This window comes from Sus scrofa, chromosome 6, assembly GCF_054392235.1.
Source record: "Sus scrofa isolate SSC_HxYL_T2T_F1_AM1 chromosome 6, Sscrofa_HxYL_maternal_Yorkshire_Landrace_v2.0, whole genome shotgun sequence".
Classification (NCBI taxonomy): domain Eukaryota; kingdom Metazoa; phylum Chordata; class Mammalia; order Artiodactyla; family Suidae; genus Sus; species Sus scrofa.
This window is the reverse complement of record NC_139388.1, coordinates 134,316,926-134,330,499: the sequence shown is the minus strand read 5'-3', so window position 1 is coordinate 134,330,499 and position 13,574 is coordinate 134,316,926. Positions and strand designations below refer to the sequence as shown.

The following is a 13,574-nucleotide window of genomic DNA, read 5'->3' as shown; positions in this document are numbered from 1 at the left end:
AGAGACACACTGAAAGTACTTAACAAATCTTTAAGAAAAAAGGAAATAATGGATAAAATACCTTACAAACTCTGGAATAGGTCTCAATAAACGTACATGAAATGAGTAAACAAATGAAATAGAACATAATACATATTTTCCCCTCCAAACACATATACATACCCTTAAAGACAGGCACATTAGCATGTATCTTTATGGAATAATTTGGAAGTAAAAGAAAGGCCCTTAAACACCTTCATCTGTTTGTTCTGTATTCCTTATGCATTTTCCCATAAGCAGGGAAGGCCAAATTTAAAACTAAACATTTTCAGGAAACTAACATATGAAACTATTGCTGGAGATCGAGTCACAAAGGCCCACAAATGTGTTTATTGCATGATTGAAGGGATTCCTCTGTGGAGCCCTAGGACAATGGACAACAAAGCCAACAAGGAAATGAGAGGCAGAAGCTAAGAAAAGTCCTGCACAGGGGGGCAGCCTCAGGAAGGGGTATCCAATGGAGCTTGGGCAACAGCAGTACTGCACTGGATATCTGGGGATGAAGGACACAACAGTGGGCCTTGGGATCAAAGAAGGAACAAAAGACAGGAGACTGGAGGAGAGAGAAAAATGGGGGGAGAAAAAGAAGAAAAAGGGAAAAAGAAAGAGGGAAGGGAAGGAGATGGAGAAGCTGTTTGTTCTCTCTTCTGAACACTCACTTCCTGTACACCAAAAGCCCTGGCAGGTGCTTACCCGTGATGGAAACGGGAGGGAACTAAACTTCAACTATTCCACAGTTTTGTGGCTCACAGACACATTCAAGTCAAATGCCTAGAGAGATACACACATTTAAAAAAAAAATAGGCGAGAATATAAAACAAAATGAGTGACAGAGTCGGGGACGGAATGACAGAATATTTTGGCTTAAAAGAGAGTGCAATCCGCAGATCAACCAGGAAGCACATTTTTAAAAAGTCCATGCAGAAATCTAGGACTTGGCAAAAGCTTTGAGATATAGAAGTAGGAACTATAGAGATCCTTAATTGAACTCGTTTGTTTTCTGTTTGCAGACTCTGAAAGGAATTGGGGGATCCAAACCTAACGGGGGGTCCAGCTGGAGAAGGAAGTGGGATGGAATCCAGGTCTCCTCACACACAAGGGTTCATTTGGCCCAAGGTCTTTTTATTGAGTTCGATAATTTCAGTTCCGTAATTCTTCACATAACAACTACATTAGAAGAAATTAACTTACTGGACTGTTGGATTAATTTGTAGTGGTTGGACTGTTTAAGATTATATGTAACTTGCTTTTCTCTTTTCTTGTTTTGGTACTCTTCCTTTCCATTGTCTTCTGATTCTGAAGAGCTGCTGCTGCTACCATAGCTGCTGTCACTGCTATAGTACTTCTGTCTTTTCATCATCTCACTGCTCTCAGGCATGGAAGACAGAGGCTAAAATAGAAGGAAATGTGTTATTTTGTTAGAATTCAAAAAGGCTTATTAATATGATTAGTTACTATTTTTAATTCTCTGCTTATGATTACTGCCTTTCACTTAAGCCTCAAAAAATCAACCTCCCCGAGTACTGTTGCTACAATGCTATTCACTAATTGTTCTGTTTCTGTGAAATAGTCTTTCTTAAATGATAAAGGTCAGTCATGAAGAGTAAAATGCTGTTTCAGCATGATTTAAACAAAGGACCAAAGTAGCCCAAAGAATCACAAAATAAAGACAAAATGTTTGAGATAAAACATACAAACCACACATAATCAGCTTTTCTCTGTGTTCCAGGCAGAGGGATTACTCATTGCTCATCAAGACTCAGAGACATACCTTTGTTTTATCCCTAATGTTCAAAATCACTCAATAAATGTGCATGTGTGCATGCTTATGAGAGAGAGGAGAGGAAGGAGGAATAAGAGAAGGAAGGAAGGAAGGAAGGGGAAAGCAGCATTTATATAAACCATTATAAAATAATTCACTATAAAGTAAGTCGTATCTTAAAACAGAGCCTATGAGCCTGTCCACTCAGATACTGTGCAACAAGAACCAAGGTATTCCTCACATGTCTAATTTCACTGTAGTCATTTTTAGAAATAAATTTTTCAGTTAATTACCCACTTTCCAAATTGGCTATGTACAAACTCATGTCTTGGAGGATTCCTGACTCTGACACACAGGGCCTAGTCATAATGGAGCACCGTTCTTTTACACTGCTCATGCTACTTTTAAAAAAGAGAGATATAATGTAAAAATCAGGGTGGCATAAATTTTTTAGAGGATAAGTGCCACATGTAAGGATAAATCTGTAAGGATTCAAAGTGCCATGCTATCAGGTTCTAATATCTCCATTAGAATCACTTCTCTCCCAGTTTCCCAATCAATGTGTTTCCAATGATGCCAGCTGAAGGAATGAAAGATAAAGGAAGTGGGACAACTTCACTTCAGAAAGCATGTGCACCATCAAGAAATGGACAGTTTTGTAACTCTGTCATCTTAAGAGGCTATATCATACATGCCATATGCCTCTCATTCCTGCTGGGAAAGGTTCCTGTAGTTGTATACTAGTTTCTTGTTCTCTGTTAAATCAAACAAAAATGTTTTGATGTTAGCATGGACCATAATGAAATCCTTAATTACCCTGGGATTTCGGTGAAATAAGGTGAATCCTTTCATGTAACAGTGCAGGATAAAATACAAAGAGAGAAATAGCACTTCACAAAGTGCCTGGAACACATTGTAAGTCAAAGCAGGATCTTCTGAAAGTTACTGTCTTAGCAACAGATGAAAAATAACCAAAGCAGGGAAGCCGTTTAATACACTAAGGTACCAACCTGCATTTAAAAGAATGTTCTCCTTTTGATAGTCTAATATTTACTCAGCACTAACAATATTCAAAGAGCTATGTGTAAAAACATTTACCAGTAACACAATCATCAAACATTTTGATAGTTTGGGGGATTAGGAATTCTAGAGGAAGGATGTTTCTTCAGAAGTCTAGCATACCCAGAAGAAACAGTGGCACAATCAGGCTTGCTAGTGGTGCCTGCCTTCATGTAGGCAAATAGCTTTAAAGTTTCTTAAGGAGCTTGACTACGTAATGAGTTATTCAATCCTATAAAGAATCACAAATGGAAATGGATAGGTGAACCTTTATGTCATATATGCATTTGGGACTTGCTAACCAACACATTGTTCAAGCAATAATTAATAAGAAACCATAGCAACATAAACTCCAAACAGTGCTTTAGCTACAAAATAGAATTTGTAAACTGGCATTGATGTGTAACACAAATCATACTATTTATTTTTATGCCCAATTTTATTATGAACTGGGTTATATATTAAAAATATATAAATGGCACAAAGAATAATAAAACAAATACCAATGTACCTATCAGTTGGCTGAAGAACAATGTTAATACTTTATTTGATATTACTCATATAGTTAATTAATATTTCTTAGATTCTCAAATAAGTTATTTCTCCCAGTATAAGTTTCATCTAACCTTAATTACCTTCAATTATTCTACCAGTGACGACACTGGAAATCAATGTTTGGCATGCAATAACATCCCTTTAAAAATGAAAGCTTACTTTGAAGTTTGGCTCACTCCAGACCCTTGGTGTACATAAGGTTAGAAGTTATAAGACAACAATTTTGCTTCAGACTGATTATGCAGCTTTCAACACTGTGAAATATTTCTGCCATTAATAACTGAAGGAACTAACCAATTAATTTCATTTAAACAAACACACTGCTAATTCCTACTATTTGCCTGGAATAAGAGGGGTTGAATAAATACACAGTGTGAATTCTGTCATCTACAAGGTCATATTTTTATCTGAATGATACACCTTATTTGATGAAGCAAAGGGAAATATAAGACCTTAGATGGCTGACTTAAGGCCTTTGCATTTGCCAATCTGCCATGAACATCATGCCCCCAGGTTGCCTCACATCTGCTTTGCCAAATTGCTAAATAATTAATATACAAAGTTCAGAAATTTCCCAATGTTTTCCAAAATGAAATGATAACTTGTAAAGGTATTCACTTTAAAAATAGACACTCTAAAAATAGATTTGTTTCAAAGAAATTACCAACATCTTCTCCATTTCTTCAATTAAGAACACATAATTCAACAGAAAAGTACGTGCTATCCAAGGCCTCTGATCACCACCAGATATGCATCTTTCATCAGGTCCATCTTGCACCAATTTACTCTCTGAGAATCTTCCACTGAGTCATACCAAATTCTTTGTTGTTTCTCCAACACCCTATGCAGCATCACACCTCCATGTATTTGCTTTCAATGTTCCCTCTACCCCAAAGGTCCTTCCAGTCTTCTTGAACGTTTAGAGCACTACTCATTTTTCAAGACCCAGTTGAAATGGCGCTTCCTTCATGAAGGCATCCACGGCACACCAATCCCTTTTTTCTCTACGCTGCTGTAGCACTTTCCACTCCCTTAATTATAGTACTTGCCACAGTATGCCCTGGTTTTTGGTTCACCAATCTGGTCTTCCACCAGTCAGTAAAGTCCTTGTGGACACATTCAGCAAATCTTATTAATGGCTTTGAGGACCTGTTAAGTGGCTAGGTGTTTGTGATGTAAAGATGAAAAATATCTCCTATCTTCAAGGAACTTAAGAGCTCATACTGATGCAAACAATTATTTGTCACAACTGCTCTTTAAAGTTCTGTTTGTGGTGCAGCAACAGAAGGAGAGGTGGAAGATCTAAGTCTAACTTGGGGAAGTAGGGAAGATTTCACAAAGGCAACAATGCTTCAGCTGGATTAGGAGGGGGGTCTAATCTATCAAGCAATGAATGAAATTTTTTTTTCATAGGCAGATACTGCTGGTGCACAGAAATAGCATGAAAGCATGACAGAACATGAAGTGTTCAATGAGATAGTCATAGATTAGTGCTGCCAAAATGTTGAGTGGAAAAAAAAGCAGAATGAAAAAATTTCTAAGATTTTATAGATTCAACCCTTTCCTACTCCACTAGCAAGGACTTTGACATAGGAACATGTGGAGGTCATCACCCCAGAAAAGATGAAGGTAAAGCAAACACCTGCCTATTTTTGCCAACATGACAGCCTTCTAGGTATCCCTAGAAGCTGTAACTATTTTACATAACACGATTTCAATACTGCTGGGCCAGCAAAAGATGAGGCTCCCAATTAGAAGCTCTAGAGTCATGATTTGCTTTATCTATCATGCTATATGTCTCTGATAACTACATGTCTGGGGATATAAGGAAAACAGCACTGAGTAAAGAATGAGGGTACCAATTCTAGGTCCAGCATGGCCCCAACTTAAAAGGCTTTCACTGGATTAGGGAAAGAATCAGAAGATGAGGGAAAGTAACAAAACAAAGCTTCTCCTGAGTATAAGATAACGTCATCACTAGAAATTTAGTCTGCATAGTCCACAAGGTTCCTTAAAAGTGGCATCAGTCATTCTTATAGTGAGAAATATGAAGGAAAATTCAGCTCTACCTGGGAGAATCTGCTTTGATATTAAGGAAGGTAGGGGTACTGTACCTTCAGTCCTCGAGGCTTGGCAGTTTTGCCCATCAGCTTTTCATCATCAATTTCACATTGCTCCAGAAGATCCAAAATATCTTCCTCCTTAAAAAAAAATTTGTTTAATTAAAATCATGATCACTAATGGACTTCAGAATTTTTCCAAGTTCATTAAGCTTGTGTGTAAGGACTCCTAAAACTAATTAGCAAAAGATTAAATGAGAAATAAAGGGTCATGGCAAACTATCTAGAAGAAACTTTCACTAAAACATGGCAATAAAAATAATAGCTGAAATCTATTATATATTGATTTTCATAAGCAAATATAGTTATGTGCTAGTATACCATTAAAATCTTAGAATAGTACAATAAATTACCCTATTAGACACTTTAACTTTTTGAAAAGTTCCAGACCACAATTTCATCAATCATTTCCTTACTGAGTAGTGCAAAATAATATCGGAACTTCAGACGGAAAACTGATGATTGACCTAATAGTTTCGTTTAGAACAATTTAATGTTAGTATTTAGTTAATGGGTACAACTTAATAAAACTTTCAAATTTTTAACTATTGCAGAAGAGTATCTTTAGAATTTTATGAAAGGTTTTCATTGTATAGGCTTAATACCTTCTCTTGTGCGCTTCGAGTCATTTTGAAGTCATAGGGTAAAGTGCTAAAAACATACACCCAGTGGACCTTGAGCAAACCAAAGAAATAGGAGTATAATAGCTGTACTAAAAGAGGTACAGTCTACTGCTTCATTGAGTTATTTATTCAATGAAAAATCACATCTTCATTTATACATCTAGGATTTATATCTGTGTTTCTTTTTAAAAAGATGGGGAAGTTAAAGAAACAAGAAATCTCCCTGTGCAATGGAAATTTGTAAAATAATTTACTCTTCATACCAATCTAATATTTAGCTATTAAAGAGCCAAAATACTCTTGTTATAAAGTTTTGATTAAATAATAATCTTACAATGCATTCCAAAGACAGCAGCACAAGACAGATAACAAGTAAGGAGTTCTTCTGCTTAGGAAAAAGAAGATCATATAGACAAATGACCTCATCATAGAATATACTCATCATAATACCTAATAAAAGATGATAAACTAAACAATGATATTTTTAAGACATCAGATAGCTGTGGATAAAAGAGGTATAAAAGGAATTATAACAGAGATGGAAAACTATTCTCTAGATGATAAGTGGCAACTTTCTACTTTGGGGTCATTCGTCACTTCCAGATACAGATGAGCAGAGATCAGGCAGAGAGATTCTGTGGGGATAGAGAATTTAATGGAGTTTTGTTTTGTTTTATTTTTTAATGGAGTTTTCAAAGGTCATATGGGCTAGTGTGGCAGAGAAGCCCCACAGAATTTGTTCTCTTCACCTGTTGGGACTCTCCAATAGCAAGTGGAATAGGATAGAGGCATGGATGGAAAACCAGAAATAATTCTCTGTAGTCTTACAGTTCTTAGATATCAATAGAGAATGAGGCTTATAATAGACACTGAATAGATTTCACCCTCAAGGCCTTAGGCACCAGAGGTAAACTAAAGCAAATTTCTACAATCCAGCCTAAGCCCAGATCAACTTTTATTTTTAACTTTTTAGTTGAAATATATTGATATATATCATTGTATAAAGTATTAAACATGTTGATTTAATACATTTATATATTTAATATAATTTTCATTTTAACAATAGTTCCTCTATCACAAAATTATGTCTTTCTTGTGATTGAAATAATTGAAGTAAATAGCTTTAATGATAAGAATATCATTGTCTATGTTCACTACACTGTGGCATTAGAACCCTAGGACGTATTTACTACTAGTTATAAGACTGTACCCTTAAATGACATCTCCCCTATTTCCCCACACCCCCAGCGATGGTAAACACCATTTTACTCTCTGTTTTCATGCATCTGACTTTTTCAGATTCCACATATAAGTGATATCATATAGTATTTGTCTTTCTCTGACTTATTTCACTTAGCATAACGTCCTCAAGGTCCATCCATGTTGTCACAAATAGCAGGATTTCCTTCTTTCTCATGCCTGAATATCACATCATCTTTATCCATTCATCCACTGATGGGCACTTAGGTTGTTTCCATAACTTGGCTACTGTGAATTATGCTGCAATAAATATGGGAGTGCATTTATCTCTCTGTTATCTTGTTTTCATTTCCTTTGGGTATACCCCTAAATGGAATTGCTGGATCATATCGTACATCTATTTTTAGTTTTTTGCAGAACCTCCACATTCTTTTCCTTAGTGGCTGAACAAATTTACATTCCCACCAATAAGAGTACAAGGATCCCCTTTTCTCCATCTTATTACCAACACTTGTTACCTCTTGTCTTCTTGATGATGACCATTCCAACAAGTGTGAGGCGATATTTCATTGTGGTTTTGATTTTCACTTCCCTGATGACTAGTGATGTTAAGTATCTTTTCATATGCCTGTTGGCCCCTGGGGTTTCTTCTTTGGAAATTTGTCTATTTAGTCCCTATGCTCATTTTAATGTTTGTATTTTTGTGTTATTGAGTTGTATGAGTTCCTTACCTTTATCCTATATATGTTTTGCAAAAATTTTCTCCCATTATATAGGCTGCCTTTTCATTCTGTTGTTTCTTTTGCTGTGCAGAAACTTTTAAGTTTGATGAAGGCTGATTTGTTGATTTTTGCTTTTTTAAAACTTTTCTTTGGCTCAAAGTGATTAGCCCCTGACCCTAGTGCCCTGAAGAAGAAAGATATGCTTTCTTGTGGGCAAAATAATATCAGTTCAATTTTTATGATTTTTTTTAGGGCCACACCTATGAAAGTTCCCAGGCTAGGGGTCAGATTGGAGCTGTGGCTCCCAGCCTATGCCACAGCCACAGCAATGCCAGATCCTTAAACCACTGAGGGAGGCCATGGGTCAAACCCTCCTCCTTATGGACACTAATTGGATTTGCTACCACTGGGCCGCAATTGGAGCTACATGATTTTTTAATATACAATGTCTGTAGAACAAATAAAAATCATAGGACATTCAAACTAACATAAAAACATGACCCATAATCAAAAGGAAAAAAAATCAATAAAAGCAAGTCCATAAATGGTCCAGATGTTAAAATTAATAGACAAGGATTTTAAAATAACCATTACATACATGTTAAATAAAAGTGATAGAGAAAATGAACAAAATGAATGAAAGATGAAGAATTTTAACAGAAAAACAGAATTCAAAAAGCTAAATGGACATTCTTGACATTCTTGAATATCATCTAAAATTAAGAAGTGATTGGATAGGCTTATTGGCAGACTGGATACAGCAAAGATATGTCAATAGAAATTATCCAAACTGAAGGACAGAAAGAGCAAGGGAGTGAAATAGCAAGAGTGATGAGGGGAGAGAGAAAGAGTGAGAGGAAACTAGAACAGAGCATCAGAAATACATCTTCCCTCAGCGTCCATGGAGATTGGTTCCAGGACCTCTTGCAGATACCAAAATCTGTGGGTGCTCAACTTCCTCATATAAATTGGTACAGTATTTGCATATAACCTACACACATCCTCCTGTATACTTTAAATTATCTCTAGATTGCCTATGTATTACAATATAACACAAAGTAAATGCCATGTAAATAGCTGTAAATAGAACACAAGTGCTGTGTAAGTAGTTGTTGGGAAATGCCAAATTCAAATTTTGCTCTTTGGAACTTTCTGGAACTTTTTAAAAATACTTTACTCTATATTTGGTTGAATCCACAGATGCAGAACCGGTGGATACATAGGTCCAAGTGCATACGAGATGCTGCCCAATGATCTAATATGTATAATTAGAGTCCCATAAAAAGACAATATACAAAGTAAGCCAGGAAAAAAATATGAACAAAGGAAAAATTTCTAAAACCAATTAAAGAGATGAACCCACAGCTTCAGGAAGTTAAGAAAACTATGAGCAGGGTGAAGACAAAGAAAACCACACATAGACACATCAAATTCAAAATTTTGAAAATAAAGAAAAAAGCAGCAGGACAAAAACATATGACATTCAGGTATGCTGGAATAAAAAGCCTCCCAAAGTGTTCTCTTGTGGTACATCTGGTTAAGGATCCAGAGCTATCACTAAGGCTTGGGTCACTGCCATGAAGTGGGTTCAACTCCTGGCCTGAGAAAACTTTTATATGATGCAGGCATAACCAAAGCAAAACAAAACAAAAAACCTGCCAAGACAGAATTCTATACCCAGTTAAAGCATCATTTTAAGTAAAAGCAGAATAAATGACAATTACAAAAAGAGAGAGAGAGAGAATTCACCATGACCACACTCACACTACAAGGAATATGAAATACTAAAAGCAGTTTCTTCAAACTGAAGGAAGATGCCCTTTGTCAGAAGCATGAATCCATATGAAGGAATGAAGAACACAAAAGGAGTAAATATGTGATATGATTAAAGGAAGCATGCTATAATTTCTACTGAGAAAAAAAATCATGTTAGAAATATAACTAAAAGCCAATTAGAAAAGATAAAATAGTATAATAGAAGAGTCATTGATTTAAAAAAAAAATGGAGAGAAGCAACACTGAAATAATGAATAGGTGGGATAAATACAGAACAGATAGCAAAAGGGGGGATATAAATAAACATGTGAAATGATTAAAAAAATAGTGACAGGAGAGATTTTAAAACAAATATGACCCAATTATATGCTATTTCCCAGAGATATTTTAAATGTAAGAGAACACAGATGGGATGAAAAATGGATGGAAAAGATATGCCACCAAACCAGTAATCATAAAAAAGAAACTACTATGGCTATATTAATCACACAAAGTAAATTTCAAGTGAAGATATATTACCCAAGAGAAAGATAAACATTTCAACATTTCATAATGATAAAACATAAAGGATAAATTCATTAAAAAGACAATGCTGTAACTTCAAAGTGTATGAAACAAAAACATCTCTCAGTATTGCTAGAAAAAGCAAGCCCCAAAATTAGAAAGGTTATAGAATATCTGAAAAACTCTAATAGCCAAATTTACTTAAATTATATGCATAAAACTCTATAACCATCACCATAGCAGACACATTATTTTCAAGTAGATTTAAGACATTCACTAAAATAAGCACTATATTGAGTTAAAGCAAGTCACTATTTTACAAGACAGAAATGAGAATATGTTTTCTAACACCAATGAGCTAAACTAGAAGTTCTTACCAAAAATAAAACTGGAAGTTTTGGGGTTTTTTTGTTTTTGTTTTTGTTTTTTTGGCTTTTTAGGGCCGCACATCTGCAGCATATGGAGATTCCCAGGCCAGGGGTCCGACTGGAGCTACAGCTGCCAGCCTACACCACAGCCATAGCAACACCAGATCTGAGCTGCGTCTGCAACCTACACCACAGCTTATGGCAACACCTGATCCTTAACCCACTGAGCAAGACCAGGGATCGAACCCGCAACCTCGTGGTTCCTGATCAGATTTGTTTCTGCTGCGCCATGACAGAACTCCGAAACTGGAACTTTTAAAATGTATTAAGCAACAAACTTCAAAGTAACCAAAAATCAAAAAATAATAATTTGAAATACAGTTTGTAAAAATACAATATATAAAAATGCTATATATAAGGCCAATATACAAAAATAACCCAATATTTACATTCTAGCAACAAATTTAAAAAACAAAAGAATTACAAACTATTATCAGCAACAGTAGCAAAAACACCAAATACTTAAGAATTTAAAGATATGCAAGAACTATACACTGAAAACTACCAACATAGCAGTTAAAGACAAAGTAGATGAGGAGATATGCCATATTTATGGATCAGAAGGCAGTATTGTTTTCCTCAGAAATTGTTTTATAGGTTCTTCAGTCCCAATTAAAATCTTTTGTAATTAAAAAATTAATCAAAATTTAGAATCAAACTGATTCTAAAATTTGTATGAAAGCACTGAAGAACTTAGAAAAGCCAAAGAGTTTTTAAAAGAATAAATGTGAGGACTCACACTGCCTAATTTCAATGCTAATATAAAGCAACAGTAAGGAAGATTGTGTGATAGTTGTATAAGGATAAGCTCACAGACCAATGGAATGGAGCAGGCAAAGTGGTGACATTTTAACTAGATTTTGAAGAACAGAGGAAAGAAGCGAATTAAGATATGAAGCCTATTTATTATGTGACAAGGCACTTTAACCAGGCTATTTTAATTAATCCCAATTTTATGTTCACAACCTGTCAAGTATAGTTTTAATACTACTATTTTAGTGATCTGATTGATCGAACAGTTTAGTCCACGAATTACAAAATTTAACACAAGGGGGAACTAGAATTTGAATCTAGGTCTAGGCTTTCTAGCAGAAAAGTGGAGGTAGAGGGGCAGGGTGATGAGAAGATGAAACAGATGCTATATCCACAGGAGAGATAAATAACATCATAGAAGAGATGAAGGAAAATGAACAGAGGTCTCTCACAATCTGGGTCAAGAAAAACAAACAAAAACCAGAGAACATAATTCTAATGGTGGAAATGCCTGCCTGTGTCAAAAGAGGGAAATTTGAAGGAAAGAAGCACTGAGGTATACAATACTCCTGCTTCTGTCTCCTGGGCCTAGGCAGCTTGAAAATGGCTTTATATCCTTCTGTTGCAGAATTTAAGTGAAAAGCCCATGGCAAAGTCTATATACAATAAACTCCATCATGATTTTTTAATCATTTAACAGGTATTTAAGATATTGGGAGTATCACTCTAGGGAGGTTTCCAGTAATATAAAATATAAAGTTTTAAAAGGTCTGCATGATGGAAAGAAGAACACAAAGAAAGGGTAAACACATGAGTAAATATGAAAGACTACCTAGAAAACCATATTAAAGACCACTGACTGTTTAGACAAGAAATAAAAACATTTCTCCAATGGGACATTAGCAAACATGATGCCAGCAGAAGCTTGATTAGTGCCTGTATGCTGGGCTTGTCCTCTTGAAATGATCCCTTTGGAACCCTGAGCTATCATGTTAAGAGATCTGGTTACTTCCCCTTACATGGAGACCCCAAGCCTGCTCCCTGATTGGTCCAGCTGTCTCAACTGGGACACCAGACATACGAGTGAAGTCATCTTGGATTTCCATCCCCAATTGAGCTTTCAGTCAAATACAAATATATAATTCACTCCGAGCAAGCTCAGCAAAAGAACCACTCAGCCAAGGCTACAGAATAATGAGCAAATAAATGAAATGGTTTATTACACCACAATAGACAGCTAAAACACCTTTTAGTAAGGTAAACAGATAGCTGTGTGTGTGTTTCAGTTATTTCTCATATGCCAGGTCTATGCAGTATCTGGAAAAAATACTGTATGATGTTAATTACAATCCAAATAATGAGAACATCACAAACCACTAGGTTATTTCAAATCTATTTTTTATTCAATTACATGTACACAGCTCTGTAATAAGATATTTATTACAATAGATTAAAACATAATATCAACATTCTCTACTGTGTAATTTGTCCTATTAGACAACATCTTATTCATGGAATCATTTTGCTGGTTATGAAACATTACCAACTGTTAAAATGGAAGGAAAGTGCATCTTTAAAGTAAAATGTTTTTCTATCTGGATATAAGGTGGGCTGTTTCTAAAGACATATTGTTTGGCTTCATTCTTTTTTTTTTTTTTTCTTTATAAAGATTCATTCCTTTACCTTCATCTTTTTCAAAGGATTATTGAGCTCTCGCTGGAATGAAGCTGCTCTTCCTGAAAGGAAGGTCTGAAAAGCAACAGCCAACAAATTTTCATACTTTTCAAGCAGCGTTTTATCTTCAGGAGGATAAATGCGTCTACAATAAAATCAGATTAAACCAGCTTGTTTAAACAAACAAACGAAAAAAGCCATCATAGCACAAGAATTAAGGTCAACTGCATAGATAATCCCTGACCATCTACTCTGTGTCAGTCCCTTTACTAGGGGTTAGAAATAAAGGTGAATACAGTTATGAGAAATACATAAATGTTCATCCATTACCCATTCAAACTGAAGTTTATCTAGAGAAT

The 13,574-nt window shown here is 35.4% G+C and overlaps 1 protein-coding gene and 1 long non-coding RNA gene across 12 annotated transcripts in view; one reads left to right on the top strand and one right to left on the bottom strand.

Annotated features, from left to right (window-relative positions):
* LOC146402824 (uncharacterized) overlaps positions 1-7,684 on the top strand; it is a 125,838-nt gene extending 118,154 nt beyond the window's left edge. Inside the window, exon 3 of the long non-coding RNA XR_014807916.1 lies at positions 1,050-7,684. This is a non-coding gene — a long non-coding RNA (uncharacterized LOC146402824). The remainder of the gene's footprint in view (positions 1-1,049) is intronic.
* The window catches only part of TTLL7 (tubulin tyrosine ligase like 7), a 159,822-nt gene that overhangs the window by 55,138 nt on the left and 91,110 nt on the right, over positions 1-13,574 (bottom strand). For all 11 annotated transcript variants that reach the window (XR_014807911.1, XR_002345113.2, XR_002345115.2 and 8 more), the window contains exons 13-15: positions 13,225-13,360; positions 5,530-5,616; positions 1,231-1,429 (exon numbers count right to left, since the gene is read on the bottom strand). Coding sequence is in view for 2 of the 11 variants with exons in the window: in XM_021096371.2 (XP_020952030.1) it covers positions 1,231-1,429; positions 5,530-5,616; positions 13,225-13,360 (422 nt within the window). In the remaining 9 variants the exon portion in view is untranslated. The remainder of the gene's footprint in view (positions 1-1,230; positions 1,430-5,529; positions 5,617-13,224; positions 13,361-13,574) is intronic.